The sequence below is a fragment of the Plectrocnemia conspersa genome, unplaced genomic scaffold, assembly GCF_051122295.1.
Source record: "Plectrocnemia conspersa isolate PC_06_02 unplaced genomic scaffold, ASM5112229v1 ptg000010l, whole genome shotgun sequence".
In the NCBI taxonomy this organism is placed as follows: domain Eukaryota; kingdom Metazoa; phylum Arthropoda; class Insecta; order Trichoptera; family Polycentropodidae; genus Plectrocnemia; species Plectrocnemia conspersa.
This window is the reverse complement of record NW_028277174.1, coordinates 14875830-14888848: the sequence shown is the minus strand read 5'-3', so window position 1 is coordinate 14888848 and position 13019 is coordinate 14875830. Positions and strand designations below refer to the sequence as shown.

The window sequence follows — 13019 nt, the reverse complement described above, 5'->3', positions numbered from 1 at the left end:
AGTTCAAGTATTTAATAACATTATTTAAATAGTTTAATTTTTTGGAACCTGATAGAATTCTGGTCAAATTCAAAGGGGGCAAATAACCCCCTCTTAAATGACGTCCCTGGTATCATACTATCACTTAAGTGGAAAACTAAGAAACGTCTCATACAATACAAATCTAGCGCCTTTGAATGAAGAAATAAACTGATAATTTTTAAAAACACAATTATATTTTTTGCTCTTGATCTTTCAGATAAAAGTTTCAAAACAAAACTTGGCAAAATTCTGCACAGGTGCTAGCAGTGGCTTATTGTGCTTCGAATGGCAAAAAAGTGTTTTAATAAACAATCTTCAAACACATGGCATATTTTACTATGCTTAAAATACCATTGACATTGAAATCGTTCGCTTGCGTCGTAATTAATTTTACGAACGATTTTTAATCGGACCGTATACAAGATAAACAAAAAAATACATCAATAAATGAGATATGGTCCATTGATAAGATAAATTGATGTAACCCAAAAAGATATGTTGAGTCATCGAGCCTTCGGTAAAATACCGCGGTGGTCCACTGTGTCAAGAGACTGAGTGTCGCCAAGCATTCAGTGATACTCAACATTGTGTTTATACATACATAAATTTATTTTAATATTTTTCACATTTTGTTTTAAATTTAAATACAATATGCGTAAAAAATCCTATGTAGGAGTCCTACAGAACAATTTGCTCTAACATATCTTATTATTTTTGTACATACATATGTATGTATATGATATCCCTATTTATGAAAACTGTCTATTCAATGTATGCTGATGACACACGCATTATAACTAATTTCTAAAGTCTTTTAACAATTAAATTTAAAAATGTACAAAATTTGTCGTATATATCAAACTATGGTGGGTGAGTATCGTTTTTCTCCGAGCAGTAGTAGAGAAGCTGGTGGAAGGTTGATGTCTAGTGGATGGTCCTCGGAGGTCTTGTAGTTGTGGCAGTGACGGTGTAGTGAAGGTTCGTTCCTCTCTGCTGCGGTGATCGCCTCCGAGAGTCCCTCTCTGGTCCTGACCGTCTATGACCGTATGGTCCGCCGTCTCTGCTCTCTCCTCATTGGAGACCAGCCTTAAGTATCAAGGATTGCAAAGCTGGCTGGTGAATCACAACCATGCAGCGGCCATCCAGCCAATTATTGCACTTGTTTCTTCGACTAAAGAAATATGCCCATGCCTCTAGAAAGTGATATTTACTTGCTGGACATCCTTCCGAGGTCGAATGATGCAACGGAAACATTGTGACTTTACTGTGCTTTTTTTCGTCCGGTGATATATTGTTTCCGTTCCCGTTTCGCAACAAAGAAATATTCTTTCAATGCATCAGAGTAATTACCTCTTGTTTATAAGAAGCTCTTTTTTCTGGACGTAACTAGGGCTTTCGTGTGTTCCCTTCCTTTACACTCTGTCAAGTTCATCCTTATTATACCGTGGTTACGGTATTATTGTGCGAGTTTCAAAAAGGAGAACCCCCACACGTTAAACCGTAAGCAAAATTACTATAACCATTCCTTTTGTGTTTAACTTTTAGCATTTCTTCACTTAATAAATAGTAATTCCTATTTGTAATGTATTATGATCATCGTAAAGCAGCCACAATGTTTATATAGAGCCACCAGGATTTATATTAGAAAGATTGACAATTTAACCTAAAATGATAATAAAACAGTAACTCGTATTTAAAAAAAACTATGTATTTTACTGTATTCTTTATTTCGTAATAAAGTTTTAATCAACAATGTGTTGTTAAAAACATAAAGTAAAAGGATTATTAAAATAATAATTAGGAATTTCTACACAAACTTTTATATAATATATTTTATTGTATCAGTAATATCATACACCATTCATTTGTACTGTGTTTTCTAAAGTTGGATGTTTGCTCAAGTGTTTCATGTACACATCTAACTCATCTTCGCTAATTTCAGACATATCTGATGTCTTTTTATCGGCAACATCTTCGTTTAAAGTTTCTTCAGGCGATTCTTTATCGAAATATTTTTCTTCTTCATCTCTCGTGCAAACTTCCAAGCAATCATATTCGGAATTATTATCAACCGTGTGATAATCAAAGTCTTCGTCTTCGCCGTTAAGAAAGCTGCGGTACATTTCCTGAACAAATTCTTCCTTCAATAGAATTCTCTCGGGTGCAGTTATCAAAATATCCTCGATGTTCTTCTTTTTTGATTTTTTTTTCTTTGGAATTGGCGTATTATCAAATTCACCCCAACGAGGACCCGCTTCAAACGGATTTGAATTATCATCCTGACTATCTTCTTCAGATTGAGACTCTTCATTTAAAGTTTCTGCTTCTTTTTGACTGTCTAACATATCTTTCATCTGCTGTTTATCGATCCCTTTCAACACTACATTTAAGAATGTTATATTGTCAGTATCAATATTATCCCTTGCCTTTTTTTCGCTCTCAGTCATATACTGTCCCACAAGTTGTTCGTAAAGCAACGGATTCCTTTGCATCATTTCCACTTCACTAAAATAATTTGAACCGTTTATCATTTTTGACAATGCTTCGTAACGCCTGTTTTTAATTAAACATTTTTTACCTTCAACGCTTAAAAATCTTTTTAGCTCGTTTATACGATAATTGATTTCAAAGTTATGGAGCTTATTTGAGTCATCCCTGCTTTCAAAATAAGAAAGGTGCTCAAGCTTTAGATGCTTTCCGAATTTTTCTAAAAATGTTAATTGTCCCTTATTGAATATATCAAGAGCTATAGATTTCTTTTCACTCGTAGTTAAATCAACTTCTCCAATTTGTTGACTTTTAAAAGAAACATTATCAACTCGTACTAAATAATCAATTATGTCATGAATAGCATCCACGTTTTTTTCTTCATCATCTAATGGATTAGCTTCTTTATTTGATATAAGTGATTCGACGTCCATACCGTTTGCTTGATCTGTCATTTCACCCTAAAAGCATACAATAAATTATTAATTATTTTCGTTAAACGTATTTTAAAATAAAACATTTTGTTTCTAATAACCATTATTAAAATAAAAGTAAAAACATAACCTAAAAAATTTAAATTAATATTTTCTGGTATCAGAGATAATAAATTTAGAAAATTTATGTACAAACAGTAAAAACAAGTATTTAAAACTGTTTCGACAATTAATATTTTGTAAAACTGCATACACACCAATAATAACAATGTTTTCCTTTGACATTAAAACTGTCGCTCTGACGTTCAGCGATGAGTGTTGCTAGTAATAAAATAAAATATATTTTGAATACTAGGTATTAAGTATTAAATAGATTTACTGATTTAATTTCAATATTAAAATAGTTTAATAGGCAAAAGAAGCAAAACTAATTGCTAAACCTATTTTGGAATGACGTTAGCTAGGGCATAAAAAATACATCGTTGATAAATTTAAAATATATATTTATGATCCTCTAGCTCGCTAGGAACTTCCAAGTATTCTGTTAATCAGCTATTATTCGCTAATCGGCTCCAGTAAATCTTCACATTTCAACATGGTGGATTATCATCAATATCAAAAAATATTTTTATTATTATTGTGAAACTAGTGTAATAAATATCATTACTTTTGTGGGGGCCCTTTATGTTCATTTATTTATGTTTTATTATGACCATAACTTGGCAGCACTCTGGTAGCACTGACGTGGCACATTCTCTTGGAGACTGACGGACTCGCAACGATCGTTGCTGCCTAGTGCACCGTTCAATTTTATATATTAAACATGTGACATCATATACCTTCAATAAAATACTACAGCAGCGACTCAATTTGTCTAATTGCCACCCGTCCCCATCCATCGCCAAACTTTAAAAGATAACGAGGAAATTAAAAAGAATGGATGTGTAAAAAAAATACACGTTTTATGCATTTCGAATATGCTAAATGATATTGAGGGGTTATGGAAAATAAATTATAAAATGCTAAGTCTTATAAATATTTTATTCGATGAATGCATGAATCAAAAAAAATCATAAACATACCTGAAACCGAAGTGATTGGTCCCTGTGCCACGACAATACCTCTATTTGAGCATCATTTTCAAGTGTTTTGATAAAAATAAGATGGTGGCTGTGCCCTACTTTATTTTTTGCCGTGTAAATGCGGAATATTAAATTAAAACTTCAATTAAGGAGTGGTTAATGAATTTAAATTTTGCTATAATACCAAATATGAAATCATGAAACGTTCCCTAGAGATGCTATGAATCTTAATATGTCGTGAAAGGTGTTCTTTAACTTTGAATGTTTTTCCACATTCATCACATTTGAAGTTTCTGGAATCTCCGTGCATAGCAATATGTCGTAAAAGGCAATCTTTTCGTTTGAATACTATTCCACATATGTCACATTTCATGTCCTTAGAGTCACTATGATTATACATATGACGTAAAAGGTGTTCCTTATGTTTGAATGATTTTCCACATGCTTCGCATTTAAAGTTTCTAGAATCATTATGAATAGTTATATGCCTTAAAAGTTTACTCTTTTGTGGAAACAATTTATGGCAATATATACATTCATACTTTAAATCCATATGTATATACATATGCTGTAAAAGACTATCTTTACGATTAAATGCTTTATCACAACTGTCACATTTGAAATAACTAGATTCACTATGAGTAGATGTATGCCGCAAAAGATGTTCTTTATATTTAAATGACTTTTCACATTTTTCGCATTTAAAGTCCCGAGAGCCAGAATGACTTTTTATATGCCGTAAAAGTTTGTTCTTATTTGAAAACACTTTATTACAATATGTGCAAGTATTCTTAATATCATTATGTATCTTCATATGCATTAAAAAGTGATCTTTACAATTAAATGTTTTTTTACAACTATCACATTTTAAGTCAATGGGATTATTGTGAACCTTCATATGTTGTAAAAGATGATCTTTGTGTTTGAATGCTTTTTCACATTTTACACATTTAAAGTCCCTAGAGTCACTATGACTTTTCATATGCCGTAAAAGTCTACTCTTATCTGGAAACCTTTTGTGACAATACGTACACATCTTTTTTAAATCACTATGTATCTTCATATGCAGTAAAAAGTTATCTTTACAATTGAATGCTTCTCCACAGCGATCACATTTGAAGTCATTAGGGTGAATATTCATATGCCGTAAAAAGTAATCTCTATGTTTAAATGATTTTTTACATACATCACAATTAAAGTCTTTAAAATTACTATGACTTTTCAAATGCCGTACAAATTTACTTTTATTTGGAAACAATCGTAGGCAATATGTACACGTCAACTGCTTCTCTCCGGCAAAATTCTGAGCATTGGCAGAATGTTTAACATATTTTTCTTTTTCTTGTTTCTAAAAATATAAATAAATCTTATTTTATTTGTTAAATATCTAATTAAACACAATTTAAAATATAACAATTTAACTATTACTTGTGATTCTAAAAGATCGTTTGAGCATTTGTTGATAGTACTTTTATTGAGTATATCTTTAATATCATGAATTTCTAAAAAAGAAAAATTAATTGTAAATTAAAATATAATGATATACAAGTTGTATATACGTACATATTTTTACCTGTTTCGAACAAGTCCTCTGATTCATATTGATTACAATCTTCATTGCTGTCAACTTCTATTTTAATATTTTCACACTGTAAATAAGTAAGGTTTTAAATTTTGTATGTTTATAAAATACAGAGGGGTTTTGATAATCATATTGTTTACCTTAACTTCATAAATAACTGCGTCAACACAGTCTATTGTTCCAATGGTATTTTCAACACTTGGTTCTAAAAATATTTAATAACATTTTACGAGATGTTCTCATATAGTACTGTACCCGTCGAAAAATCAGAATGTTAAATGTAAAAATTATTAGTATTTTAAAGACTAATGTTATTATTAAAATTAAATTATATTTATATTAAAATTATAATTTATTTGCATCCTAGGACTACAATTTAAGGCGTAACGTCGTAGTGTCTTAACAGACTGTGGTGCTTGCATTTTAAATAAAGAATGGATAAACAAATATTCTTAGATTGTCTATTTTTTTAAATATTACATAAAAAATCCACTTGGGTCTTCTTTAAACCTGACAATAAAATGCTTCTTTTTCTAATTCTGCAGGAACTATTCCTAAACAAGTGTCAATATTTATCAATTTTTAGTGGTGATTTGTGGTTTTTAGTTGCATATCAAAAAAAAATATTCCCGTACTTTTTACTGAAATGATTTATTTTAAACCTATTTTTTTTATATATGTTTTCTTTAAATCCATGCATTGAAATGCATATAGAAGTTATTATAGTATTTTTTTTAAGTTGTTTACATTTGTTGTTTATATTATTTTAATTTGAGTGATATCACTATACAGCACTTCGGAATTTTATACAAAATAAAATCGAAAAAAAAAAACATTTTTAATTTTAATGTACTATTGGTGGTTTTATTAAAACAAACGCTATATAATTATGGAAATCACCTCGGGCATTTTTGTTCAAGGACAACATTTTTGAGTAGGGAAATCCTCCTCAAAAGAGAACGTCTGGCCACATTACTTTTATTGACTTACACCTAATTCATTCCCCTATATAGTACACCTCATATTATAAAGTGTGTAATTTATATAGTTGTTGTTACTTATATCGTATACAAAAATGAACATATTAATGATAATATTTACATATTTTATAAAAACGTGACATTTACTCAATTTTTTTTTAGTAACCTACCCAAATTAAAGCATAAATAAAAAAATAATAATTTACTTCTTACCAGTTTTAATAAAAGGTGGAAGCGACATTCTACTGTCAATAAGCTGTCAAAAATATGCGCAAGTGTTTACTAATTCGGTCCAAGCATTCATAATTTTGACCATAAATAATGAAGTCATTTGATTCTCAATTTAAATAATATTTTTAATAAAAATTGTCTTTAAATATATTATATTCCATTAAAATTAAAATAAGCGTTTTTTTATTACACATAATACTAAAAACTGCAGACTTTTGCCTTTTTCCATCACTGCCAAGCGGTCGTCCATAATTACCCCCATTCCCTTAAAATTGTTGATTCCTTGTTCTAAATTAAGTAAAAAAATTGCTCCTACCCTGGAAAATAAAATAATTATTAAGTTCACTTTATAAAAAGTATTGAAATATGTAAATAAATAGATATATCAATTATTTTTAATTCGAAGTTTCACTCATGAAAGTAATAAAATATATATATGCGATTTAACGTACATCGTCACTTTTATTAGACTTCTCGGTTCAATAAATGGACAACTCATAAGTTGTTCAAAATTATTCTACTTAAATAATTATATCAACTCCAAGCAATTTAGTTGACGCTACGCACCGCTGTGGGCTGCGCCCTCGCGCCTCGTGAAACCCTACACACGCTCCCATAAGTAGTGTTTCTAGAGCCCTAGGAGCAGAGCCTGTGCCCCCAAAGACAAACACCACCGCGCGCCATATGTCATCGAATAATCGAGGACCACGCCGCCACAATGCCGCGCGCGCCACCTGTCGTTGCTTTTCACCGCAGAGTGCCGACAAAACTTGGCGGCACTCTGGTAACATCGGCGTGAAGGGCACATTCTGTTGGCGAACTTTGATGGATGAGCGACGGCTGGTACGTGCCTTGTGCACCGTTCACCGAACATCATATATTCTAAGATGTAACCTCATATACTTTCAACAAAATACTACTGCAGCGTCTCAATCTGTGTGTCCACCCATTACCATCCATCACCAAAATTATACTTAAAAAAAGAACCTACTGATTTTTTATACTTGATCGCCGGTAGGAGATGATATAAGTAACCTATACATTATTTTGATATTGGCCTCAGCAACTTTTTTTACTATGACACTTATCCATGAATGACTTACTCGATACTAGAAAGTATGTGATCAAAAAAACTCTCCCGTGGCCAATTATTGTACCTGAAAAATATAAGTAAAATCATCATTTTTATTTTTTTCAAGTACTGACTGCTATAAAAGATGGGGCTGCATAAGGGATTATTATATTTGGCATATAGGAAAACCTGGCGCTGGTTGAGGAGGAGAAACAATGAAGAAGAGGTCTGATCTCCTATCATTCTTGGATAGCATTCCTTTATCACAAAGAAACTCTATTACCAATGTTGTTGGAGATGAGCCCCACGAGAGTGAAATCATGGAGTATACACAGGCTGACATTGAAGAACATATCTCACATTGATGAAACGAATAATATGACAAGATTCAATTGTAATGAACATAATAAAAAATATGCTGATAATAACAAAGTCAAATTTATGAGAGAAAAAAAATAAACACACTCTGAGGAACGATTGCAGCTACTGAAAGAAATATCTCAGCGAACAGCAACTCTGTCTCAAAATGAATTGGATGAAACAGACGATTTCTTCAATTCGTGGCGAAAATTGTAAAAACATTGTATGATTGTATGAACAAATTCAATTGAGTATGCAAATTAGGTCGTTGGTTGATAATGCTGAATTAAGAAGTATTTTTAACAAGTCAAGACAAACCAACGATTCAACAAGACCGAGCTCATCACCGAGCACTAGCTTTCCAAATGCGATGCTTTCCCCAACAATAAATAAAACATGTAAAGACAATTAACAACTTTATTACGTTTTAGATACAAGTATGAGTATTTCGAACGAATCTTGTCAAAACAACAAGTCATCATCAAGACCAAGCACTACCTGTAATGTTTCAGAAATTGTTCTTCAAATTAAAAGCGCTTTTGCCTTAAATTATGAAGGACGAAATTCCAAATTTCGATCTTGGTATCCCAAAGGCACCTTCAACAACTGATCTAGCTTGTGACAGTCGGTAGCTAAATGTTTTTCGCTCAGTATTGCACACAGTTTGTGGATACAGCTTCTTTCTGTTTTTTCCAATGAAAAAGCTTCATATGATATAAAAACATAAGGAAATGCCTCAGCTGTATTTGGCAGTGGCGTTGTATAATATTTGGTATATTTAAATCGCATTTTTCATATAATCCCTAAACATTTTGTGTAGAATAGTAAACGGCCATTAGCATTAACATCAATCATTATAAAATATTTCTTCAAATTTACTAATGCTATAGTGACCTTTGTTTTTATAATATAATGCTCCTGAATGTGCCGGGTTTTGCCATCTAAAACTCCTAAGCTATTCCAGAACTGATATCTTTCTCCAAAATCAGAGCCAATCTTTTTCTATTCTTCTTTTGTCAACGGCATCTAAAAAATAAATTGCAAAATATTGTTACAGGCTCTTGTTACTTAAATTAAAGAAAATACAAATAATTCAGACCAACTACAATTACAAGGACAACAAAGAATGGAATTGCAAGAAAGCTCTTCTTCGGGAAGTACTGAACACATTTTCTCTGTAATTGCTCTCATGCCGCCACCGCGTTCGACAAAAATCAAGAAATGTGTGCATATTTATCTGAACCTAATAAAAATTGCAGCAACTCAATTGCATTTGAGTGCTCAGACACTTTAAATTGACTCGACCCTATTTAAAGATTATGTGCCAAAAAAACTATTAACAATATACCATTTGAAGCAGAATTTGGAAATTTAAAAATACCAGTCACACCTTCACCTGTGGCATCTTCAAATTACTCACATACTCCAGTCGCATCTCTGCAACCATCTCCTAGCTACTCACTTAATACAAAACACGAAATTACATTAATTCCATTCTCTTCTGCACTGTCTTTTGCGACTAATTCACAAGATGGGGAATTTATATACAATACCGGGTCATTATTTTCTCAACTTAAACCATAATTGTACTTAATTATTCTTTGTTTAAGTTGCTTTTTTTTTGTTCAATATATTATATTACTGATTTATGCGTAAAATATACAATGTAAAATTATATTAATCTTTTATTTCACTTACCTTTATATTTATATGACTGAAGAACATAAATTAGTGATTGACATGTATCCATTATAGCCTGACTAATAGCAGCTGATGAAATTATAACTAAGAATCTCAAATCTTTAATGATCCTTTCAGTAGCAAGTATCGTAATGTTACAGCCACTTTTTCTTCAGCCCTAATCAAATTTCTCATGCATATATCTTGTTTTATCAAGTACGGCTTAACCAATTTCAACAAGTGGTCAAAATAGGCATTTTATAATAATTATCGAAATCCACGTTTTCCTTCGATTCTCTTCTTTCATTCAATAAGTTCAAATGCGTGTAGAGATATTTTTTCAGTAGCCATTCTTTAGTTTTTTGTAGCCAAAGCTATTATTATTGCAATATTAGCTTCTTTTTAATTACAATTCATCATCTTTTCTCACGGAAAACGTATCACTTGACAGCGTTTTCGAGAAGACTGGTGTCAGTCTTGACTGATCGTGTAATATCGTCAGTCAGTCCATCAGTCCGCTATCAGTATTTTTACGATAAAGATCATGGACTGAATGTGTAAGGTACGTCTATGGCCATAACCTTTTACGCTAAAAATAGTCTCCTGTCAATCTCGGCACTAACATAGTTTGTTTCATTGATAAGAGATCCTAGATCAACAAACTTGTCTTGGTCAAACCCAGTCTTGATTTGAACTAGCTTTATTCACTGACATATACTTTGTTTTCTTTATATTTAAGTGCAGTGCCATTGATTTCACAGCGTATTATAGCTCATGGATCATCTTCACAACTGGCAATTAGTATCGTCCATGTCAGCAACTGCACTGACTTTGTGAAAATAGTTTCCATTGTCCAACTAATTATTTTAGAGTAGCAGAAACACTATGAATCTTTATATGCCGTGAGAGATGTTCTTTATATAAGTATGTTTTTCCACATGTATCGCATTTAAAATTCCTAGAATCATTATGAATATGCATATGCCGTAATAATTTACTCTTTTGTGGAAACAATTTATGGCAATACATGCACCTGTATTTGACATCTCTATGAATATACATATGCTGAATAAGGTTATCTTTTAGATTGAATGCTTTATCACAACTGTCGCATTTGAAATAACTAGATTCACTATGAATAGTCATATGCCGTAAAAGGTGGTCTCTGTGTTTAAATGCTTTTCCACATTTTTCACACTCAAAATTCCTAGATTCACTATGACTTTTCATATGTCGTAAAAGTTTATTCTTATTTGAAAACCGTTTATGACAATATACACACTTCTTTTTAATATCATTATGTATTTTCATATGCAGTAAAAAGTTATTTTCACAAGTAAATGATTTCCCACCATCACATGTACCTTCAGCTTTTTCATATTTTAAGTCCATAAACTTACTATGAATTTTCATATGCCGTAAAAGACTACTTTTACTAGAAAAATATTTATGACAATATATACACATCAACTCATTAGGATTATTATGAATCTTAATATGTTGTAAAAAACTATTTCTATATTTGAATGCTTTTCCACATTTTTCACATTCAAAGTCCTTCGAGTCACTGTGACTTCGCAAATGCCGCACAAGTGTACTCTTATTAGGAAACAAACGATGGCAATATGTGCACGTCAACTCCCCATCTCCATAAAAATGCTGAACTTTATCAGAATTATTGACATATTTTTCTTTTTCTGGTTTCTAAAAATATAAATCAATTTTATTTTATTTGTTAAAAATCTAAATCAACACAATATTTAATATTTTAATATAATATAAATTTGACCATTACTTGTGTTTCTAAAAGATCGTTTGGCCATTTATTGATAGTATTTTCATGGAGTATATCTTTAACATCATGAATTTCTAAAAATATAGATTAATCGTAAATTACAATAAAATGTAATAAAATACAGCTTGAATTTAAGTATAAATTTTTTACCTGTTTCAAACAAGTCGTCTACTTCGTATTTATTCCAATCATTATTGCTGTCAACTTCATTTTTAATATATTCACACTGAAAAAATTAAAGTTTAAAATCTTGTACTTTTTTCAAATTCATTATTAGTAATATTAATAACCTTAACTTCATATGCAACTGTGTCAATATTGTCAATTATTGCAACGCTGTTTTCTTCGCCTGGTTCTAAAAAGACATTTTGTTAATATACAAATATAGTAGTATATTATATAATAAATTAATGTGCATAATATTTCATATAATCTTGTAATGCTATAGCAAAATTATAGTTTTTAGTGAATATTAATTAACAATATTTTATTGTTTTTTTGTTGACTATATTTTGTTATTCTGTAATGGTAATTTGTTTGAAACATTTTGGACTAGCATACCTTTACTGTACCTTTTATAATAATTTTTTTTTGTAAATAAATATATTAATGACTGAAAATATACTATTTCGTCAAGACGTGATATTTAGTCCAAATGATACTTTTTCAGTGACCTCAAACTCAGTTGAGACATAACTAAATTAATATTTATAATTTATTTATTACCATTTTTGATATAAGATGGATGCGACATTTTAATGTGAGTCAGCTGTCAAAATTAAGTTTTAATTAATTTGGTCTAAGCACTTACAATTTTGACCAAAATATACAAAAATAAATATTTCGAGTCTCAATTCTAATTTTATTTCTTAAATACTATTTTAACATATGTATTGTATTTTATTATATTAAAATTTGGGCTAACATCTTAAACAGATGCGATAAACTCTTCTTTAAACAATACTCTTCCTTTATAGAATTCTGAATTTCCTTTTCTTTAAAAATGTACAAATGTGATTTTAACCAATTAAGATACAAAATTAGAGTTATTTTTGTTTGGGCCTATTAATATTTGAATATAAATTTTGCTATGGCCAAAACTTGGCGGCACTTGGGTAACAGTGACATGATGGGGTTTCTCTCCTCTTGGACTCGCGCCTTAATATTAATACAATGTTTAATTACAATAAAACTTAACTTCAAAAAACATTACTGCAGCAGCTCAATCTGCGTTTAATTGCCACCCGTCACCACCCCCTCGCCAAATTTGTAATTTACGTATGCTTTTTAGCCAG

General features: G+C 30.8%; 3 protein-coding genes across 7 annotated transcripts; all 3 read right to left on the bottom strand.

Annotated features, from left to right (window-relative positions):
• Window positions 1-1731: 1731 nt before the first annotated feature.
• LOC148230716 (coiled-coil domain-containing protein 97) lies at window positions 1732-5372 on the bottom strand. 4 transcript variants are annotated; one of them, XM_088194484.1, is made up of 4 exons: window positions 3782-3843; window positions 3200-3263; window positions 2600-2969; window positions 1732-2526 (listed from the first exon to the last, which is right to left on the bottom strand). In XM_088194484.1, exon 4 carries the CDS (start codon window positions 2514-2516, stop codon window positions 1872-1874), a length of 645 nt encoding a protein of 214 aa, XP_088050610.1. In that variant the 5' UTR covers window positions 2517-2526; window positions 2600-2969; window positions 3200-3263; window positions 3782-3843; the 3' UTR covers window positions 1732-1871. The 4 variants fall into 4 exon arrangements, with proteins under 4 accessions (XP_088050610.1, XP_088050609.1, XP_088050611.1 ...); XM_088194483.1 differs by having other exon boundaries at window positions 1732-2969; window positions 3782-3806; XM_088194485.1 differs by lacking the exons at window positions 3200-3263; window positions 3782-3843 and adding an exon at window positions 4025-5372 and having other exon boundaries at window positions 1732-2969.
• Window positions 3966-6870, bottom strand: LOC148230715 (uncharacterized). The gene is made up of 5 exons (XM_088194480.1): window positions 6800-6870; window positions 5747-5811; window positions 5598-5673; window positions 5453-5526; window positions 3966-5372 (listed from the first exon to the last, which is right to left on the bottom strand). Exons 1-5 carry the CDS (start codon window positions 6825-6827, stop codon window positions 4200-4202), a joined length of 1416 nt encoding a protein of 471 aa, XP_088050606.1. The 5' UTR covers window positions 6828-6870; the 3' UTR covers window positions 3966-4199.
• Window positions 6871-8652: 1782 nt separating this feature from the next.
• LOC148230714 (uncharacterized) lies at window positions 8653-12520 on the bottom strand. 2 transcript variants are annotated; one of them, XM_088194486.1, is made up of 7 exons: window positions 12451-12520; window positions 12015-12079; window positions 11875-11950; window positions 11725-11798; window positions 9349-11633; window positions 9144-9275; window positions 8653-9052 (listed from the first exon to the last, which is right to left on the bottom strand). In XM_088194486.1, exons 1-5 carry the CDS (start codon window positions 12476-12478, stop codon window positions 10791-10793), a joined length of 1086 nt encoding a protein of 361 aa, XP_088050612.1. In that variant the 5' UTR covers window positions 12479-12520; the 3' UTR covers window positions 8653-9052; window positions 9144-9275; window positions 9349-10790. The 2 variants fall into 2 exon arrangements, with proteins under 2 accessions (XP_088050612.1, XP_088050613.1); XM_088194487.1 differs by having other exon boundaries at window positions 9948-11633.
• Window positions 12521-13019: the final 499 nt, after the last annotated feature.